Raw genomic sequence first — 19,622 nt, 5'->3', positions numbered from 1 at the left:
GTTTTGTATTCAGGATTTTAGAATGCCAGCTACATCTGATAAAAGTCTGTTGAACATTATGCTTGCTGAAAGACACCTTCCTCACTATCACAGAAATTGTATAGAAAGTATTATAGTTGACTTGGGGAAAAACATTTTGAAACATTTTTATAATGTAAGCTAATTATTGAAATACCAATTTAAAAAAAAAAAAACTTCCATTAAAATTTTTCAAAAATTTTCAATAACTTTTAACCACCAATGTATTTCTAGGGGATGTGGTGGCTGAGTGGTTAAGCTCTAGGCTTCCCAACCTGAGGTCCTGGGTTCTAATCTCATTGAAGACTGGGATCTAGAATTTTGGGATTGTTAAGGCACCACACATTTCTAATGGGTACCTGACTTAAGTTGTGAAAGCAAAGGTAGCTGGTCATTGTGCTGGCCTCATGACATCCTGCTTAATAACCATTGGCCATAAAAACAGATGACCTTAACATCATCTGCCCTATAGGTTGCATTTGAAAGGGAAACTTTTAAATGCTTTTTTTTTAACAATGTATTTCTAGTTATTAAATGGACTCCCTAAAACTCTGCAGGTAAGGATCCGAATGAAATCATCAAGAAGTACATCACACTGCAGGAAGGGGAGACAATAGACTCCTGGCAGAGTGGGGAGCCAATGAAAGCCATCAAGACAATGATCAGGACTAAGAGTGGACGTCTCATTGAGAAAACAATATATGTCAGTGCTGATGACTACGAGAGAATGATGAACGAGGTACTACAACTTAACAATGCATTATCCACTATCAAAAAATAAAGTAATTTTAAACTCTGTCCCAAGCAATCAGCAAAATATTTTTTAAGCTTTATGTATTCAGTGTTTTTATTGATTTTTAAATGTCTTATAACTATCTTCATATTTACTCTATAGATGGCCAAGGGAGGTGATCCAAATGAGATACTTAAAAAATATTTAAACCCAGAAGATGGTGCTATTGAGTCATGGGAAAAAGTTCCTGAGGGTAATCCTATGAAGGTAACTTGCTTTGAGTATCAGTAACTTCATCAAAATCAAAAGAATTCTATGTTTTTTTTGTATACTAATTATTGGTGCAAATTTATTCAATTTAGTTCAATTTTTTTTTATCATTGTGATTATTACATTCTTTAAAAATATGTATCTGGATATTGTACTTCACTAACTAAGCATCAGTGTTGAGTGGGTGGTGAATGCAAGTTCTGTTAACTCTACTGACTTGACTCTTTTTGGTGGCCTAGATGTTCCTGGATTGCCTAGATGTTCCTAGATGGCTAAGATTTTTCTAGATGTTCCTAGATGGCTAAGATGTTTCTAGATGTCCCTAGATGGCTAAGATGTTTCTAGATGGCCTAGATGTTCCCAGATAGCTTAGATGTTCCAAGTAGTTCCTAGATGGCCTACATATTCTTAGATGGCTAAGATGTTCCTAGATGGCTAAGATGTTGCCAGATGGCTAAGATGTTTCTATGTGATAATTTAGCTTGGTACCTAATTGTTGCTAGGCTGTGTGGTTATTTAGTTGTCTGTGTTTGGAGTCCTTGTTGAGGTTCCCCTTTTCCTTATACACACACTAATTTTGCAATTTTACTTCATTTAATGTTTTTCCTAATTTGGATTTAATATCCCAGTAGGTATAAGTAGCTAACTCTAAATTACTTGGCGTTAGACAATTTTTTTTCTTGAATAGAAGCTATGCTTATGTAATCAAATCTATGCTGATGGTATTGTCCAGGTTATCAAGACGTATGTCAGGACAAAGAGCGGTCGGCTGATAGAGAAGACGGTGATGTTGACGGAAGATGAATACAATGAGTTTATCAAGTCCGGAGGGGATCCAAACTTTTTAAAGAAATTTATGGACCTGAAGAAAGGGGAGGTAATTGAGAACTGGGAGAAAGCTTCCACTGTGTATTCAGACAAAGATGACCAGGAGCTTCAAAAAGGTGAATGTGGCCTTGACAAATTATTAACGAAACAATCTTCTTAAAAGCAATACATATTCTGCTTATAAGCAATACATATTCTGCTTATAAGCAATACATATTATCTTATCTTATATAATACAGACGTTACTTCAAAAAAGAAGATGATTACGTCCTACGCGTCATGCATTTAGTCATGCATATTAACCAATGACTTAAATTCTGCCAAGTCACTGGTTTTCCTGGCTAGCTCAGGCAACCCATTCCGTCCTAGCATATGGGACGAGGAATGTGCCTTCTGCTTATAAGCAATACATATTCTGCTTATAAGCAATACATATTCATATAAGAATTTACTTCAAATAAAGAAAAGCTCAACCATTAATGTATGAGTATTAAATGCAACTGGATACAGATATATATATTGTTTACAATCATTTATTGTAGTGATTTTTTTTTGGTTAAAGTTTATTTGTTGTTTCTTTTTCAGCCAAAGCAGGAGATAGAATCATTGGGAAAGATGGAACCGTCTATGAAGTTTATGTTGATCCTGTCACTGGCAAAAAATATAAAAAGTAAGCAGGGCCTAAATATTTTTCATTTCTGATTGTGGGATTGTGAATCTAAATGTTTCCCTAACAGTGGTGTCATGAGTTTCAGTCATGGTGAAAAGAAACGTTTAGGAGTTTCCTTAAGAAACAATGAATATTAGGTATTGGGCAGCTTGAACTTGAGACTTGTGATGAATACAATATTCACTACCAGGCAACCATTTAATCTACTAATGAAATAAAACATCACTACTATTCTTATGTGCATTTCTAATAGCTATTGAATTGATTGACTGGCCTACTTAGGTTGTATTTTCTTGCTGCAATAATTGGGTCTTTCATGTAAGTTTGTCTGATACAGTTTGATAAAAAATAAATATCAAATTGCTGGTGAATATTTCATTGCTTTTTCTTTTTCAAACAGGAAAGTTGGCAATGTCTCAGACATGGACAAAGAAGGGAAAGGGAAAAAGGGAAAGAAAGGCCGGGGTGGCAAGGGAGGCGATGGAAGTGATGAAGAGACAGCTGAAGAAAGGGAGAGAAGAAAGAAAGGGAAAAGAAACAAAGACAGCGACAGTGAATACAGTTATAGAAGTGTCTACAGTGCTGGTGGTAAGATAAGGCTCACAATTTGTTTATTGAATAACCATCCACCATAGATCAATACTTTTTCGTATTGAGTTCAAAATGGGCCCATGCCCTCTCACAATGAAGACATGTTCACAGTACATTTGCAATCACTGTGAAAGTATGTGCTCATCAGTGCCTTATTAATTTCCAGGATACAAGAAAAATATTTTGATGTTACAAACCTCAAGGCAAAAAATACACATTACTTTTTCCATATGTTGGGACAAATCGATATAAGTTCTCTTTCTTTCCTAGAACCATTAGGGCATGAAATTGGTTGCCTGAATCCGCCAAGAAAACCAATGACTTAGCAGAGTTAAAGTCTCTTATCAACATGCACATCAAGATTAACACATGCTTCCACATAGGACTTAATAATCTTCTCTTTTAAAGGAACATATGTAATTTAAAGGATATAATACAAGCATATTTAGGTTATTATGTGACATATTAGTAATTACCAATATGTGACATTATATAGCTACACACTTTTAACACATATTAATACACACATTTTCATTGTAACAGCAGTATTTTTCACAGTGACCAATTCTTTATCCTAAAGTGATGTTTTCATTTAGATTAAGTGCATGGTGTAGGCTTTGAGAGTAACAGTATTTTTTAAACTATAACTTTTACTTCATGTTGGGTATGAAAAAAAAAAGATAGCTAAGTAATTATTTTAAATATAATTATCAGTCACCAATATTTTGCTTGACTCTTGCTTAGTTAAAAAAAAAAGAGAATCTTATCACTATTAATATGCTGCTAAAAGGGAAAATTATGTGTCTTGCCTATTCTACCCAGGCACCAAACATGTCAGAAGGAGAAGAAAGAGAGCTGATGGTACTTATAGTGATAGTGAGTCCTATCACAGTGACCAGGTAACTACTGTGTGACTTTTTGTAAGCACTTAAACCTTAAGTAAATAATTTTATTTCTTCTAACAGTCATTAATTTTAACAACAGAAAACTTTCAGAATACTTAAAGGTATAAGGAAAGAAATGCTTTTTACTATACTAATTATCTTTAAATATCATATAACTGAATTATCAATAAGTCTTTTAGTATATCTGCTACAATATTCAGCTTATTGAGAATTTTTGCAGGCATCATCAATTTTATAGTTTTAACCATTTTTCTTTTTTTTTTCACTTAATCCAGTACTGTTTATTTTCTTCTTATTAAATTCTCAATTAAATAAGACTAAAACCATACACTACTGACTCCTATATATGTTAAAGTTTCTCTTTTAGGCCTTGTAATCCATAGGCATCTGTTTATATGGCATATGGCAGATAATTAATGTGTTATATGGTCAGCACTATAACCAACTTCCTTTACCTTTCTCAACTAATATCAGGAGGTACCTATTACCTACTTTGTTTTATATGCTAGGAGAGATGTGTAAAAATGCTCCTTCTTTCCTAGTGCTATGGAGTGGGTTACCTGAGTCAGCCAGGAAAATCAAGGATTTGGCAATATTTAAGTCATTGATTATCATGCATGACTAGATTCATGACATGTAGAACGTAATCATCTTCTTTTTGAAGTAAAAAGATATTATAGTTTGGTGGACTTATGGATGCCCTACCAATCCATAATATCAAACCCCAGTCTTTACTGGAATTCAAACATGAAACTTCTCAGTTTAGAGCCAGTGTGCTTACCACTCTGGCCCTAGATTTTACCATAGTAATATTTAAATATTTAATCAATATTGTTGCAAGTAATTTAAATTTCAAAACTGAAACTAACCTTTAAATTTGTTGTAACGTTCAACAATATCTTAATGTTTAAAGATATATTATTGGTTTGAAAATCTCTTTTAATGAACATGGGATCAACAGCTAAGACAAATGCTCCTTCTTCCCTAGTGCTATTAGAGCATGGAATGGGTTGCCTGAGTCAGCCAGGAAAACAAATGACTTGGCAGAATTTAAGTTATTGATTAACATGCACGACTAGACTGACCTAGGAACACGTGTAGGATGTAATTGTCTTCTTTTTTGAAGTTATGTCTGCATTTTATAAGATAAGAAAGATGTTGCTTTATATAGTTCAACATATAAAACATCTTTAATAAAAATGTTACAAACAATGATACATTCTTTTAATTAGGATGCCGATGGTGAGGCCAGGAGGAGGCGGCGGCGTAGGGAGAGAGCCCATGGTGCAGACAGTGCTCACAGCTACTACAGTGTGGTCAGTGCAGGAGGGACACGACATGTGCGAAGGAGAAAGAAGCATGCAGATGGAACATACAGCCGTAGTGTCTCCTATCACAGGTTATTAATTACTCTCGCGGTTTGATATCGGCATATTCTTATATGTTGTACTATAAATGTTGTAACAGAGATGTTGTCAATAGACGTTTTCTCCTGTGTGCTTGTTCAACATCTCTCCGCTGTGCTTTAGTCAACAATTAATTCATAATTTAAATAAATTAACTTGTAAAATTTGCATTCCAAATTTTAATTTGTTGTAGGAGCTACAAAAGGATTAAAAAAAAATAATTCTTCCATAAGAAGCTATTATGAACATTTTACGATTGCTAAAAATTTCTGAATTATTTTGTTAAACAAAAGCTCAGCTGAGAGATCATTATAAAGTTTATAGAATGCTTTATCTTCTCCCTTGATGCATTTAGTGCTTCATTGTTTATTCAAATTTTTGTCTGTACAAGTAAGACTCGAAGTTTAAAACAAACAAAAAAGTGTGGAATCAGATTGTTTCACAATAATAAGGAATGTTCAGTCACTGATTGTCAAAGGTTGATTAGTAAGATTGAAAAAGCATTTAGCTATCAAAATGAGATGAAGAAATAAGCTGTAATTTTGTTTTTATCAAACAATGGAAAAAATAAATAATGGACAGAAAGAAAGCATTAAAGAAAGGATTAACACAAAATAGATTCAATCAACTTGAGTTCCGTTGTTATATCCAAACGGCATACTTTTAGTATTAAAACATTGAACTGAAGTAGATGTAGACAAAAACTCAAATGTGTTGAATTGATATATTCTCTTAACTGAAAGTTGTCACAGAATGTCATGTTTTAGATATTTCATTGAATCAAAAGTCGTCATAGAATGTCATGTTTTAGATATTTCATTAATCAAGAGTTGTCATAGAATGTCATGTTTTAGATATTTCTCTGAACTGAGATGACAAAGTCATGTTTTAGATATTTCATAGAGCCAAGAGTTGTCATAGAATTTCATGTTTTCGATATTTCTCTGAACTGAGAGTTGTTATAGAATGTCATGTTTTAGATATTTTTCTGAACTGAGAGTTGTCATAGAAATGTCATGTTTTAGATATTTCTCTGATCCAAGAGTTGTCATAGAAATGTCATGTTTTAGATATTTCTCTGAACTGAGAGTTGTCATAGAAATGTCATGTTTTAGATATTTCTCTGAACTGAGAGTTGTCATAGAAATGTCATGTTTTAGATATTTCTCTGAACTGAGAGTTGTAATAGAAATGTCATGTTTTAGCTCTGACAGTGGATTGGAAGGAGGAGGTCTAAGCAAGAAAAATAAGAAAAATGCCAAGAAGAAAAAAGAACATGGGAGTGATAGTGAGTACAGCTACTTCAGTGAAACAAGTGAAGGGGGGACTCGGAGAACTATGAGGAAAAAAAGGATCAGAGATGCTGATGGCAAGGTCATAGGTCATGGTAAAGCAGAATCTTACATCAGTAGTGGTAAGTGGTGGCTGCATTAATATTCACATCGTTACAATTTGGGGTTTAAATTTGAAGTAATATTGTACTTTATATATAATACTATTTTTTTTTATGTTTGTTATATTTTTAATCCTTTTTTTTTTTACAGATTCTGATTCTGAAAGGTTAGTTAGTGCTTATTTTTATACTTGTAATTTATATATTTTGAAAATTTTAGGAAGTATGGAAATGGTTCTAAACGATAAATATTTTAATTTTTAATACCCTAACTTTCAGTTATTTGTCATGCATTTTACATTTAAATAGATTGGTTTAAATCAATTGGTATTAGTTATGGTAACAAATTGAGTAGTTTACAAAATACAAATGCTTGTCACATAAGAATTGAATAATGCAGTTGGCTTCTTAATGTAGTGTTTACACGGAAGTCTCTGATGGAAAAGGTGGTAAAATACGGGTGAAGAAAGAGAAACCAGGACGAGGAAAGAAAGGAAAGAAGCCTGGTGAGATATCAGAGGATGTGGACCTGGAGAACATGACAGAGGAAGAGAGGCAGAAGTACTTTGAGGAGAAGGCCAAGAGGAAAGCGGAACGAGAGAAGAGGCGGAGGGAGAAATATGGGGATAAATATGATGAAATGATGGAGGCCCATGAAAAGTTGGTACAGTGTGTTTGAACCCTAACAACATGTGCTAAGCAAAATGTTTGGGATGTAATCTTATTTGGTGAATAAACACTTTGTAGAGCTTTTCTAACTTATGCACAAGGAGCACTTTAAAAACATGTATGACTTGACTATAACAAGGTTTGAATATAATAAAACTACTCTTTCTAACATTGCTGTCAATGTTAAATGAACAATGTATTCTAACAGTGTATGTAACTTTGTTGAGTGCAAGTTCTTCTGCTTAATGTAAATACACGCATGACACTTTAAAACAAAACCACACTATTTTATATGCACTGATTTGATGCTATTTACATCACCAACAAACTAAGTTATTAAACATTTATATTAATGTTAATTTGTGTTTATTAAACCTTATGTCAAAAAACAGGATTAGGGAATATATCATTAAGAACAAAAGTATTGATGTGAGGTCTATTTACATACCAAATTAACTAATAACCACCCAAACCTGGGTAACACATTTCATATGCCAATTTATATTGTGCTCTGTTTCTCTCACTGGTTCCTCTAAATGTTCAAAATAAATGTGAGCATGTTTCTGACACTATAATAATCTGGATGTAATGTTGAGCTTATTTTATATCAGCTTAATGGATTGGTTTCTGTCATTATAATATCCAACACTTTCCAATAACTGCTTCAGCACTTCTTGCCTTCATTATCTCTACTACCAGACTCACCCTGAAAACTTATGCTTTAGTGCACTTTAAGTCTAGAGAATCAAATCTGTTAGTCAGTAGATCATTTATTAAAAAACCAAAACTGTCTTTTCAAATATAGTATTGTATAATGAACTGCAGTAAATAGTTACTTTTTAATAAGTTATCAAATGTGTGTTCTTTAAAATATAAAACATAAGGAATTTTCTTGTGTAAAATGGTTAGTGACTAATATCTTTTTGACACATCTTTTTGATGTCTGAAAGACACAAAGATAAAGGCACATTCCTCATCCCATATGCTAGGACAAATTTTTACAAATACTCCTTCTTCCCTAGTGCTATTAGAGTATGGAATGGGTTGCCTGAGCTAGCCAGAAAAACCAGTGACTTGGCAGAATTTAAGTCCTTGGTTAATATGCATGACTAAATGCATGACGCGTAGGACGTATCATCTTCTTTTTTGAAGTAACGTCTGTATTATATAAGATAAGATCTGGCAATTTAAGTCTTGTTAAGACATTATACTCAATTTATTACTTGTTCAGTAATAAACAACACTCCCACACTAAGGTTAAAGGAATTATAAATTATTATAGAAATGGTAAAGATAATCTGATTGTTACTCAAAAACTAAATGCACTTCTATAGTCATCAGGTTGCTTTATTACATATTTTATATGATATTATATAATTTTTAAATAGAATATCTCTCCCGTCCTTAAGTACATTACATATACTGATATTAAAGAATAAGCCTATATGTAACATTCTATATCTACCTTTATTATTCCCTGTCATTATCTCTTATATATTTGGGCATCGAGATATCATTTAGGAGTTAACATTACTATATTCTCAAACCATAATGTCAGTTCCTGATAGGTTCATTTTAATAATCTAGAGACTAGCCAGTTCACTCACAGTTTGGGCTATATATAAATAAACCTGTTCACATATAAGAAAATTCATGCCTACTGCCTGTTTGATTCTTCACTTCTATAGCTGTATGGTTAAGGTTAAGAAGCAATGTAGTGCTCTAAATTTGATGTACCTGTGATTCATTTTTTGGTTTTCTCTAAGCAACAGAAGTTTAGTGCATGCTAGTGAAGAATCACTTAATTTTATTTTAATTGTGATTTTTTTTTTCTTTTAGGAAAAAGAAAGAGAAGAAAGAAGCAGAAGAGTAAGTTTCCTTTCTATTGTTGGTTAACTCTCTCTTCAGAATACATGTAGACTATGTTTAAATAAAATAAACTTGAGTCAAGCCTTCTATTTATTTAATTGGAATATTTAAGATATTTTAATTTTCTCAAAGAATCGCTAGAGCAGCCTATCCCTAGTTTAACGGCTTAATGACCTGAGTAATTTAATGGAACAGAAAGGCAGCTTGTAGTTTTCCATTCACAACCTGTGAGTTTACCTCTCACATGGACCTTTAGCTGTATTATATAAAAACAATCAAACATGTACAAATTATTATTTGCTTGAAGCTTGAATGAGTTTAGTACTTACTTTGTGTTCATTTTAGGCGTGCCAAAAAAGGGAAAGGAAAAAATGGAGATGATAGTGAAAGTGAATATGGTAAGTCCTATCAATATCATTTATTTTATTAGCATCTTGTGACTATACAGTAGTGAAACATAGATAGCCTACTCTTGGCAGAAAAAAAAAGCTAAATATCGTCCTCCTCCAATGCTTAAGGCATATTTTTCAAATAAGGTGGCAGAATAAAATAACCAATGTGGAAGTGCTGCGAAGAGCAGGGGGCCAGGACATCTCTGTTCTTATCAGTAGTATTATCCTTGGCTGGCTTGGTCATGTTCACAGAATGCCACAAGGTCTACTCCCACAAGACATTCTGTATGATGACCTAATAGAAGGCAGGAGAGCTGCTGGTCGCCAACTTTTAAGGTATATACTGATATATGCAAACATAATATGAAGCGCTTCAAAATTGAAACAAACAGTTGGGAAAAAGAAGCACTGGATAAATCCACATGGAGAGCAAGCATAAAGGAAGGGTTCTGGATTGCAAACGAATGCATACACACTAGAAATAGAAAGAAGGGTGAAAGTACAACAGTCCCAGTGACCACAGATGTGTATCAAGGATTAGCCTCTTTAGTCACATGAGAAGTTGCAAAGGGAAAAAATAAACATATGAGATGTTAATACAACAGATCTCCTGACTCTTAACATGTATGTAAGAGCCCCTATTTTGATGTCATTGAATCTTCTGAAATAAAGTTCATATTTATAGACTAAACATGCCAAACTTCTTTTCCCTTCAATTTATACATAAATTTTCCTATTTTTTTAATTAGGTCAACTAGATTTATTACAGTGGTCTTTTAACAAAAATTTCTATGGAAAATATACCATTGTAGCTGACATTTATAGAAAAGATCAGAATTAAATAGATCATTTTTAAGCCACTTCAGAGATTTTGCTACTTTCTAAGTTGGTAAAGTTGGTTTTAAAGTTTTTAATGATGCTTTTTTTTTCAGCTAGTTTCAAATCATTTGATGTTTAGAAATGGAAAACAGTTTTGATATAATAATCCTAGATTAAAGATTTTTTTTTTATCCAGAAATTGATCCAATCACTGGGGAAAAGAAGAAAAAAAAGAAAAACAAGATAGTATCTGATGGAAAATATACTTATGTAAGTAAGGATATTTACTTTTACACTTAGTTACACTTGAAAAACATAAAGATTTAGAGGTCTACAATAAGTGTATCGATTTTTCTTAAGGTGGCTTAAAATTTAACGTTGATATTAATGAATTTTCAGGAATACGATGAACAAGGCAGAGTCATTAAAAAAACAAGAATTGGTGCTGTAAGCTGCTTTCTTTTTTTTTCATAACCTTTACTGATTCTCGAATCTCAATCTTTCTGGAACATACATTAGATTTTTTTTTGTTTCAATAAATATTTTTTAATTATAAAATTTTAAACACCTATGAATATATTTTTTTAATTATAAAATTTTAAACACCTCCTATGAAAATATTTTTTTTTTATTATAAAATTTTAAACACTTATGCATATATTTTTAATTACAAAATTTTAAGCACCTCTGAATATATTTTTTAAATTATAAAATTGTGTACACCTGTACATTAAATAAAATAATGTCTACATGGGTATAACTGTTTGTTCATTTCTCCTCCAGGGTGGTGATGACAGTGGTTCAGAATATGAGTATGAATACGATGAACATGGAAACTTGATCAACGAAAGAAAGAAGAAAGGAAATGTGAGTTTGTGCTCTTGGAGAAGGCAGATAACCTCTTAGACAAATTTCAATTAATTATCTTATGAAATACAGGCATTATTTCAAATTAAATTGACAATTATATTACTCTTCATTAAAAATGTTTGTGATCATAATTTTTTATCTCTTGAATTTACTCAATAGAAACCTGGGGATGGTGATGAAGAGTTTGAATATGTCTATGATAAAGATGGAAAACTCATCAAGAAAATTAGGAAAGGAAAGGTAAACTTTATGGCATTATAGAACTGTTCACCTTTTTATGCAAATAAATTTATAAATATTTCTCATTTTAAAAGAATTATTACTTTGAAACAATAAAAAATTATAGTGATATATATCTACCCATTTTTATTTCTCTAGGGTGGTGATGACAGTGGCTCTGAGTATGAATATGAGTATGACGAACATGGAAATATTATCAAAGAAAAAAGAAAAGGAAAGGTAAATTGTTTTTTTCTCCAGTCAACTCATTAAATACAGCATTGTGGCTGATTAATAAATTGAATACTTAACAGTCTTGAGATAGAAAACATGTACACTTGATACCCATTTTGGCCCTTTCAGTGTAACGGTTCCTCGCCCATTGTGGCTCATTCATTGTAACGGTTTTGTAATACTGTATGATAATATTTTAAGTATCAGCTGTACCATCTTTTTAAATTTTAATTAGCAGGAATTTGTTCTGTATGCTGTTTTTCTTTAAGCATTTTAGTTTCCGACCCTTCAACAGTAATTCTTTAAACATTTGATAATTTGTCAGTTTACCAGTTTTATGAGTATCTTAATTGTATCCATTGAGGGAGGTAAAGAATGAGTCTGTTGAAATATCTGACCATTGATAAAGATGAAAATTACTTCCCCTGTTGGTCATATTGGTGGAATTATGACTCACTTTATATTTGTGTCATTTTAATATGCAAATCTGTGCTTCACATCTTTCAGGTGTTCTATAATTTTGTTTTCTTAATAATGTAGATTTCATATACATTTTTAAGTAGATCTCAGTATACATATTTTAAAAATCTTAACATTCTGGTGCCTGGCTAGTCTGTTCTTGTTAGCTTGCTACCATCTTGCAATTGCATAGGTGGTACAATGTGTAGACTTAAGATTTAAAGATTATGGTTTAGTCTTATCTTTTATAATACAGACGTTACTTCAAAAAAGAAGAGGATTACGTCCTACGTGTCATGCATTTAGTCATGCATATTAACCAATGACTTAAATTCTGCCAAGTCACTGGTTTTCCTGGCTAGCTCATGCTACCCATTCCATGCTCTAATAGCACTAGGGAAGAAGGAGTATTTGTACACATTTGTCCTAGCATATGGGACGAGGAATGTGCTTTTATCTTTGTGTCTTTCAGAGTATTTTATTAAATTTTGTTTTTGTATTTGAAGATTATGGTTTAGTCTTATCTTATGTAATACAGTACATTTCTAAAGGTGGTGTTTAATTCCATTATTACCTGATGTTTATTTGTTCCATTTAGAAACCTGGAGAGGAAGACAAAGAATATGAGTATATATATGACAAGGATGGGAAACTGATAAAAAAAGTGAGAAAAGGAAAGGTAGGGAAATACTTTTTCAATTGATTACTTTTGGATCAGTTGTATCTAAATCCATAAACACTTTTTTTTTTGTCAAATGAACTTTTTTTTTTTTAACTTTCAAAAGCTTATCTTATTATTGCGTTGTTTAAGAATACTATAAATTGATTTTAAAAATGTTGAATTTGTCTTATTAAGCATATGCTTTTTGGTTTTCTTCTCTAGGGTGATGATGATGAAGGCTCAGAGTATGAATATGAATATGGTAAGCTCTTAGTTTAGGCATATAAATTATATAGTGCTATTGAACCTAATTGATCTACTCAGTTTTAGTTATATTTATACTTTTTCATTATGAATGTTTCTTGTATTATCTTACCTGCTATTTAACTCTTTCTCGCCTAATTAATGATACTATCGTTGATTTGACTCCATTAAATTAAATTAATTTTTGGTATTATAAACTTGTATTTGTGCTCTCTAAAAAGAGCATGCATTCTTCTATAATTCTATATTAATAGTAACGTTTTCTGATTACAAACAAAAAGGTTATTAAAGTTTAATGATAACATAAAAGAATGTACAAATGTAAAAAATGAACAACTCTGTCAGAATGTGGAAAATAAAGAGATAAAGAGTTAAAAATTAATTAGATACGTTTGCCTCTTTAACTGTTTTATGTCTGCTGTTTGATCTTATAAGATACAGACATTCCTTCAAAAAAAATAAAGAGAGTATGTCCTAAGTGTATCGATATGTTAATCTAGTCTTTTCTTTAATTAGATTTGTTAACCCTGCTATCCTGGCTGATTTCTGTTATGTTTTCACCATGCCTTAAGCAAACAATATGCTTGTGATAGATAAATTTAATTTGTTTCAATCTCAGACAAAGATGGTAATCTAATTGGTACCAAGAAAACCAAAGGGAAACCCAACAGTGAGTAAATGATCATTGAAAAATGTAATCCATTTGGCATGAAATATTGTTTTGAAACTAACAATTCCTAGCTCCTGTCAAACAGGAATGTGAATCATATTAACTTTTTTTTTGTGTTTGATTAGGTGCTGGATCAGATGATGGAAACTATTTTGAAGTGGATGAGAAGGGCCAGGTAAAAAAAATGATTTTTTAAAAATAAAGCTTTAGGCAGTGACAAAGTGTTGCCTGGTATTTTTGAGCTGTTGTAGTTATAATATAGTTGTAATATAATATAATATAGTTGTAATATAATATAATATAGTTGTAATATAATATAATGTAGTTGTAATATAATGAGCATGTAAAATGTTCTCTAATGATCCTGCAATGGTTTTCAGTCACCAGAGGAATGACTAGCTTACTCTATTATAGCTCTGTAATCTTGTAACTAACTAAGGCTAACTAAGTAAGACTAAAGTTTCCTTTTCAGACCTTGCAATCTATGGGGCAGATGATGTCAAGGTCATCTGTTTCTGTGGCCCACGGTTAACGAGAGTGTCATGTGGCCAGCACAATGACCAACCGCCTTTACTTTTCCCAACTAAAGTCAGGTATCCATTAGAGTTGGGTAGATTCAGGGGCACCCAAAAAATATCGAAATTAAAATTTGAATTCAGAACCCCAGGTTTGGAAGCCAAGTGCTTAACTTAGTGCTTTTGTAACTCAGGATGTAATAAACTTGAAATCTGAGGAAATATTTGAAACATGTGAAACAGCTATTACTATAAAACTTTCATATTCCTTATATTGAGTGGAAGATGGTGGTGAGGTTTTCAGTATCAGAAAATGTATATAATCTAGAGGATAATAAAAACTTGAACCACCAGCTACCCTTTAAATAGGCTTTATGTACTTTTAAATAAGAAACTTAAAGCAGATTTATTTTGTTTTATTTGGATCTATGGAAAAAAAGAATGGAATAGAGTAGACAGTTGTCACTATGTATATTGATTGTCTCTTATATGTTATTTGATGTGGTTCCAAAAATTTCATCACACAAAATACTTTAGAGGTTAATTTAACTCAAGTATCCTATATATGTAAGTATGCTATATGTGTAAGTATCCTATATGTGTAACTATTTTGTGAGACCAGATAAGACTGAGGCCAGGCAGAAGAAAGATTGACTTGTCCAAATTGACAGATGATGACCTGAGGAAATTAGGTATTGATCCTACTCTTTCTAAACAAGAGATAGCCAGACTGCTGAAGGTTAGTACTATACTGAAAAACACTTAAATTTATATAAATTCATTTTGGTTTTCTTTTGTTTTTATTTCATTGAGAAATGTTTATAGAAATTTTTGTTTATAAAATGTATCATTTATAGTATGTTAGATTCTTCTTTGCTGAAAATTTTGACTCAAATATTTTCCATGTTAGATTTAGATTAAATTTTTCAATCATATATATTTTTGCTTGCAATGATATTTATTAACAAACAGAAATGGCATATTATTTTGTTGCATACATTTTATGTACCATTGACTTTGGATGTAAACAAAGATTAAATGATTAGCTTCAAATCTTTTTATTCTTCTTTTCAACAGTTAATGATATTATTGAAATTTTTTATTTAACTTTATTTCTTGTGTTTGAGTTTTAGTTCAATGTACACATTTTGATTTGTTTGAATTTGTTTGACAGCAAAAGTTTGGGGATGATATCGAGATTTTTGATGAGAAACAAAAAGTTGGCACCAAGAGACTGTCAGAGTATGGAAGTGACGCTGACACAGATGACCTGGCAAATGACAGTGACTTGGACATTACTACATGTAAGAAGTGGTGATATGGTATTCTGTTAATACCTTTTTGTAAATATATATATTCTATATATAAGTGTCACTTTTATCTTGGATATTACAAATTTCATTTCAAGAAAGAAGATAATTATTTCCTATGCATTTCATGTGTCAATCTAGTCATGCATGTTTATCAATGACTTTAAACACTGGAATATATTCTGCTAAGGACAGCTGCTGACCGGGAAAAGTGGAGGGATTTGGTTACAGGAACTGTCACAGCGACAACTAGGACCAAAGTCAAGGGACTGTGAGATGAGAGATGAATATATTTTGTAGCATTGATTGAAGTGTAGTCAAATATAAGTTTTGATCATAAAACAGTACCTACTTTCAGTCAGTTCTACAAGACATTTAGTTTAAAGCCTACTCAGAAATCTCTTGGACTTATCATTTTATCTTAGTGTAAAATGTATACTTCCATAACATGTAAAATGAAAGATATTCCAAGAATCTATCCTTGAATCATAAAAAGGCTCTTGAGACTATAAACTTTTCAAAAATAAAAGTTATTTATTTCAGCATGAAAGTGTGAGAACTTTGTACACAATGTTACTGACTTGATACATGATTATCACAAGAGTTTGTTTATGCCTGAGATTTGTATCTTCATTTCCTAAATCTGTAACTAAAGCATATTTTTGTTATTCATTATTCCTTGAACAGTAAAGGGCACAAGAAGAGTGAATGTCCTAATGAAGCGAGGTGGACAGGTCTTGCTTGACCACATGAAGAGAGTCCTTGACCAGTCCAATCTCCAGGATGACACATATGCAAAGGACCTAGATGAAAGAGGTTGGGAAAAGAATTATTACCACAAAGCCTTTTTTTGAGTACTAGCTTTCTTCTGACTATACAGCATTGAGAATGGCCGCCATAGGGAACCACTTTGTTTCTACCTTATTAATATTTTTTCCAACATTTTAATAGTTATCATTTTGTTACAACTTAAAGAGAGATACATAGAATTTCATGTAGCTATAATTCTTCCGTCATACCATAAAACCTTATTAAGTATGATTTTTTAAATGTTAACACTTCAAGTCACATGAGAAATTGCAAAGGGAAAGCTAGACATATTCAAAAAAGGTCTTCAGCTGAAATAAATAGCAGTTTACTTACAAAAACAGAGTGGCACATCAATGTTGTTCATTGTTAAATTAGATGTATGTACTATTGACCCCTAAAAACATTCTGAGTTCTATTCTATAATTCACATCACTTGTTACATGTTGTGTAATTCAAAATTGTATTTGTCCATAATATCATATTAAATATTATCTATAATAAATTTAAAATACTTCCCATATCACCATCTAACTATTTTTAAGGGTTTTGATTTTCATTAAAATAATATCCTAGCTAACTACAAGTTTTTGACTTTGAGAGAGCTGGGTAGCCATAATTTATTAAATTATACTAAATTTAAAAAAATTTCAAGTGCAAGGTAATTATAATAGAAGCTCTTTGTTCTGCCTCTGAATGACAAGGCACTTCCTAATGACCCAGTCCTGCAAGTTCTGTATAGAGATGGTGTGTATTATATAGCTTATTTACTTGCTTCTGTTGTCTGCCCTTCTTAGTTGTATGTTGTTATCTCCCCTACAGATGGTGATATTGACTTTCTGTCTCACTACAAGCTAGTAGATGGCAGGAAGCTGGAATCCTATGCCAGGGCATTTGTTGTAGAAGATGAAGACTTTGACACAGTCATTAGGTCACGGGTATGCCCTTGCAAACCTTTTTTTATCTATTTTCATCTTGATTAGAGATGCTATTGTTGTTTTTAGGCTTGCTTAATTTAGAGTTCCATTTTGAGGATTTTTTGCTACCTAGAAGTTTAAAAAAGTAAAACATTAATCCATGGTTAGCCAGAAAAATTATTTGAGTGTTATAATTTTGTAGAGTTCAGTTCGATTTTTATATTATTATTATAGCTTTTATATAGTGCTTCTTTCATGCTTATAGCATGCTCAGAGCGCTTTGGTCCAATCTCATTTGTGGACCGGTGGGGGGGAGGGGGTATCTAGGAGTTGGTTTTCCGTGCTGCCTTTAGGCGCTCAGTAAACACAACTCTGCCCGAGTCGGGTGTTGAACCTCGAGCCCCCTTCTAGGTAGCCAAGCCAAGTTCAAGCGCACTTAGCCTCTCGACCACGCTTCCCACTATATAAATTAACCTAACTCTTATAATTTTTTTTCTAAATGCTTAAAATTGCATGTTATCTCTATTGGAATATTTTCATACAAGACAGAAAAACTATAAATGGCTTCTTGGTGTATTTAGTGTAGAAAATAAAGGAAGTGTTTGGTACATAGCATCAAATAATTTCAATATAGAGGAAGTATTATACTTTCACTCTAGGATTTAAAACTGATTTCAAAACAAATGGAGAGTTGCTAGGAAAATCAACAGCTATGTATTGATTTATTGTCAAAAGTATTGCTCAATTCTTCATTTTAATAATGTCCTTGACATTGTTTAGTTTATTGTGAAAGTCTTCAATATTCTCCACTACTCTGTAGAAAAATAAATCATTTTTTTTGTATTTAAAATGTTTCAACAAAATGTATTGAATTATTTTAGAAAATCATCTCTGAGACAAAACAATAACAACCCATCAATAAGCTTTTTAAGAAATTTTTTTCTCTTTTGTCAAAAGTTTTTGTGTGCAAAGATTTCAGAAGAATATTATTTTGTTTAAAATTCCTCAAAATAATTATCACATGAAGTTTTGATTAAGAAGAAAAAAAAATGTTTTATCTTAATTTTAGGAAACTAAACAAGCTATTGAAGGTGTGGCCAGTGTCAATCATATCACTCCTAAGCAGCTGGAATATGTTTTTAAAGTAAGTGAAGTCCTGTTGATATTTTAATAATTTCTTTTTTATTTTTATTTTTTTACTAAGTGTGCTATGGTCCAATCTTTTTTGTGGACCTTGAGGGGGGAGAGGGCACAGGTATACTTGGAGGATTCCCTGCTGCCTTTGGTGCTCAGCAAACAAAACTCTGCTTGAGGTGGTACTCAAACTCGAGCCCCCTTGATAGGTAGTCAAGGGTTTAGACCATTCAGCCACACATCCCTTCCTTTTTTTTTTTGTCAGTGAGATGGTTGATTTTCTAAATAATTTGAATTTTGGAAAGATGAGCATTAGTAACATGGGAACTTAAGTTGTCACCAAGTCACCCATGGTCAAAAATACCATTTGCTTTACTACAAATAATTTTCTTTTAAATTTCATAACAAGTACAAGGAGGCGCATTGGTTGAGTGGTGAAACACTTGCCTTCGGAACCAAAGGGTCTCAGGTTTAAATCCTGGTATTTTTTTTTATTATTTTTGGATCATTAGGATGCGTATGAGTCTACCCCACTCTAATGGGTGCTAGACATTAGTCAAGGAAAAGTAAAGGCGATTGGTCATTGTGGTGGCCACATGCCACCCTGGTTAACCATAGGCCACAGAAGCATATAACCTTTACATCATCTGCCCTATAAATCACTAGGTCTGAAAAGTGAACATTACTTTACTTACTTTTTTGAAAATTACTTGACATCTGAAATTTGCCACTTGACATATTTGAAGGGTGTATGTGTTTACATCTTTAACATATGGAAAATAATTGTTTTTTTTATTTCCAGGTACTTAAAATTGATGATGCTTCTCAGGTGACTTTCAGAATGTTTGCAGTTATTTCATCATTGTGTGAGAGAGTCACTCAAATGGAGTAAGTTCATTGAGAGATTCATGTTTTATATATAAATATGTATCTTAGCTATTGTATTCAAATCATTACATTTTATTATCTCATTCCTACAATTACAAATTTAAATCTGAA

General features: G+C 32.1%; 1 protein-coding gene across 2 annotated transcripts in view; it reads left to right on the top strand.

Annotated features, from left to right (window-relative positions):
* The window catches only part of LOC106061672 (uncharacterized), a 52,871-nt gene that overhangs the window by 30,866 nt on the left and 2,383 nt on the right, over positions 1-19,622 (top strand). Inside the window, exons 11-37 of one of the 2 annotated variants that reach the window (XM_056026555.1) lie at positions 576-757; positions 914-1,018; positions 1,755-1,965; positions 2,435-2,519; positions 2,920-3,107; positions 3,933-4,009; positions 5,248-5,414; positions 6,627-6,835; positions 6,966-6,981; positions 7,232-7,474; positions 9,323-9,352; positions 9,698-9,750; positions 10,760-10,833; positions 10,963-11,010; positions 11,347-11,430; positions 11,593-11,673; positions 11,812-11,892; positions 12,944-13,024; positions 13,229-13,268; positions 13,890-13,940; positions 14,066-14,115; positions 15,078-15,194; positions 15,630-15,759; positions 16,453-16,581; positions 17,395-17,510; positions 18,559-18,633; positions 19,426-19,511. In XM_056026555.1, coding sequence (XP_055882530.1) covers positions 576-757; positions 914-1,018; positions 1,755-1,965; positions 2,435-2,519; positions 2,920-3,107; positions 3,933-4,009; positions 5,248-5,414; positions 6,627-6,835; positions 6,966-6,981; positions 7,232-7,474; positions 9,323-9,352; positions 9,698-9,750; positions 10,760-10,833; positions 10,963-11,010; positions 11,347-11,430; positions 11,593-11,673; positions 11,812-11,892; positions 12,944-13,024; positions 13,229-13,268; positions 13,890-13,940; positions 14,066-14,115; positions 15,078-15,194; positions 15,630-15,759; positions 16,453-16,581; positions 17,395-17,510; positions 18,559-18,633; positions 19,426-19,511 — 2,809 coding nt within the window. The remainder of the gene's footprint in view (positions 1-575; positions 758-913; positions 1,019-1,754; positions 1,966-2,434; positions 2,520-2,919; positions 3,108-3,932; positions 4,010-5,247; positions 5,415-6,626; positions 6,836-6,965; positions 6,982-7,231; positions 7,475-9,322; positions 9,353-9,697; positions 9,751-10,759; positions 10,834-10,962; positions 11,011-11,346; positions 11,431-11,592; positions 11,674-11,811; positions 11,893-12,943; positions 13,025-13,228; positions 13,269-13,889; positions 13,941-14,065; positions 14,116-15,077; positions 15,195-15,629; positions 15,760-16,452; positions 16,582-17,394; positions 17,511-18,558; positions 18,634-19,425; positions 19,512-19,622) is intronic. The other variant, XM_056026557.1, reaches the window with a different exon arrangement.

The sequence above is a fragment of the Biomphalaria glabrata genome, chromosome 4, assembly GCF_947242115.1.
Source record: "Biomphalaria glabrata chromosome 4, xgBioGlab47.1, whole genome shotgun sequence".
Lineage (NCBI taxonomy): Eukaryota > Metazoa > Mollusca > Gastropoda > Planorbidae > Biomphalaria > Biomphalaria glabrata.
Note: the sequence above shows the minus strand (reverse complement) of the source record. Positions and strands in the feature narration are given on the sequence as shown.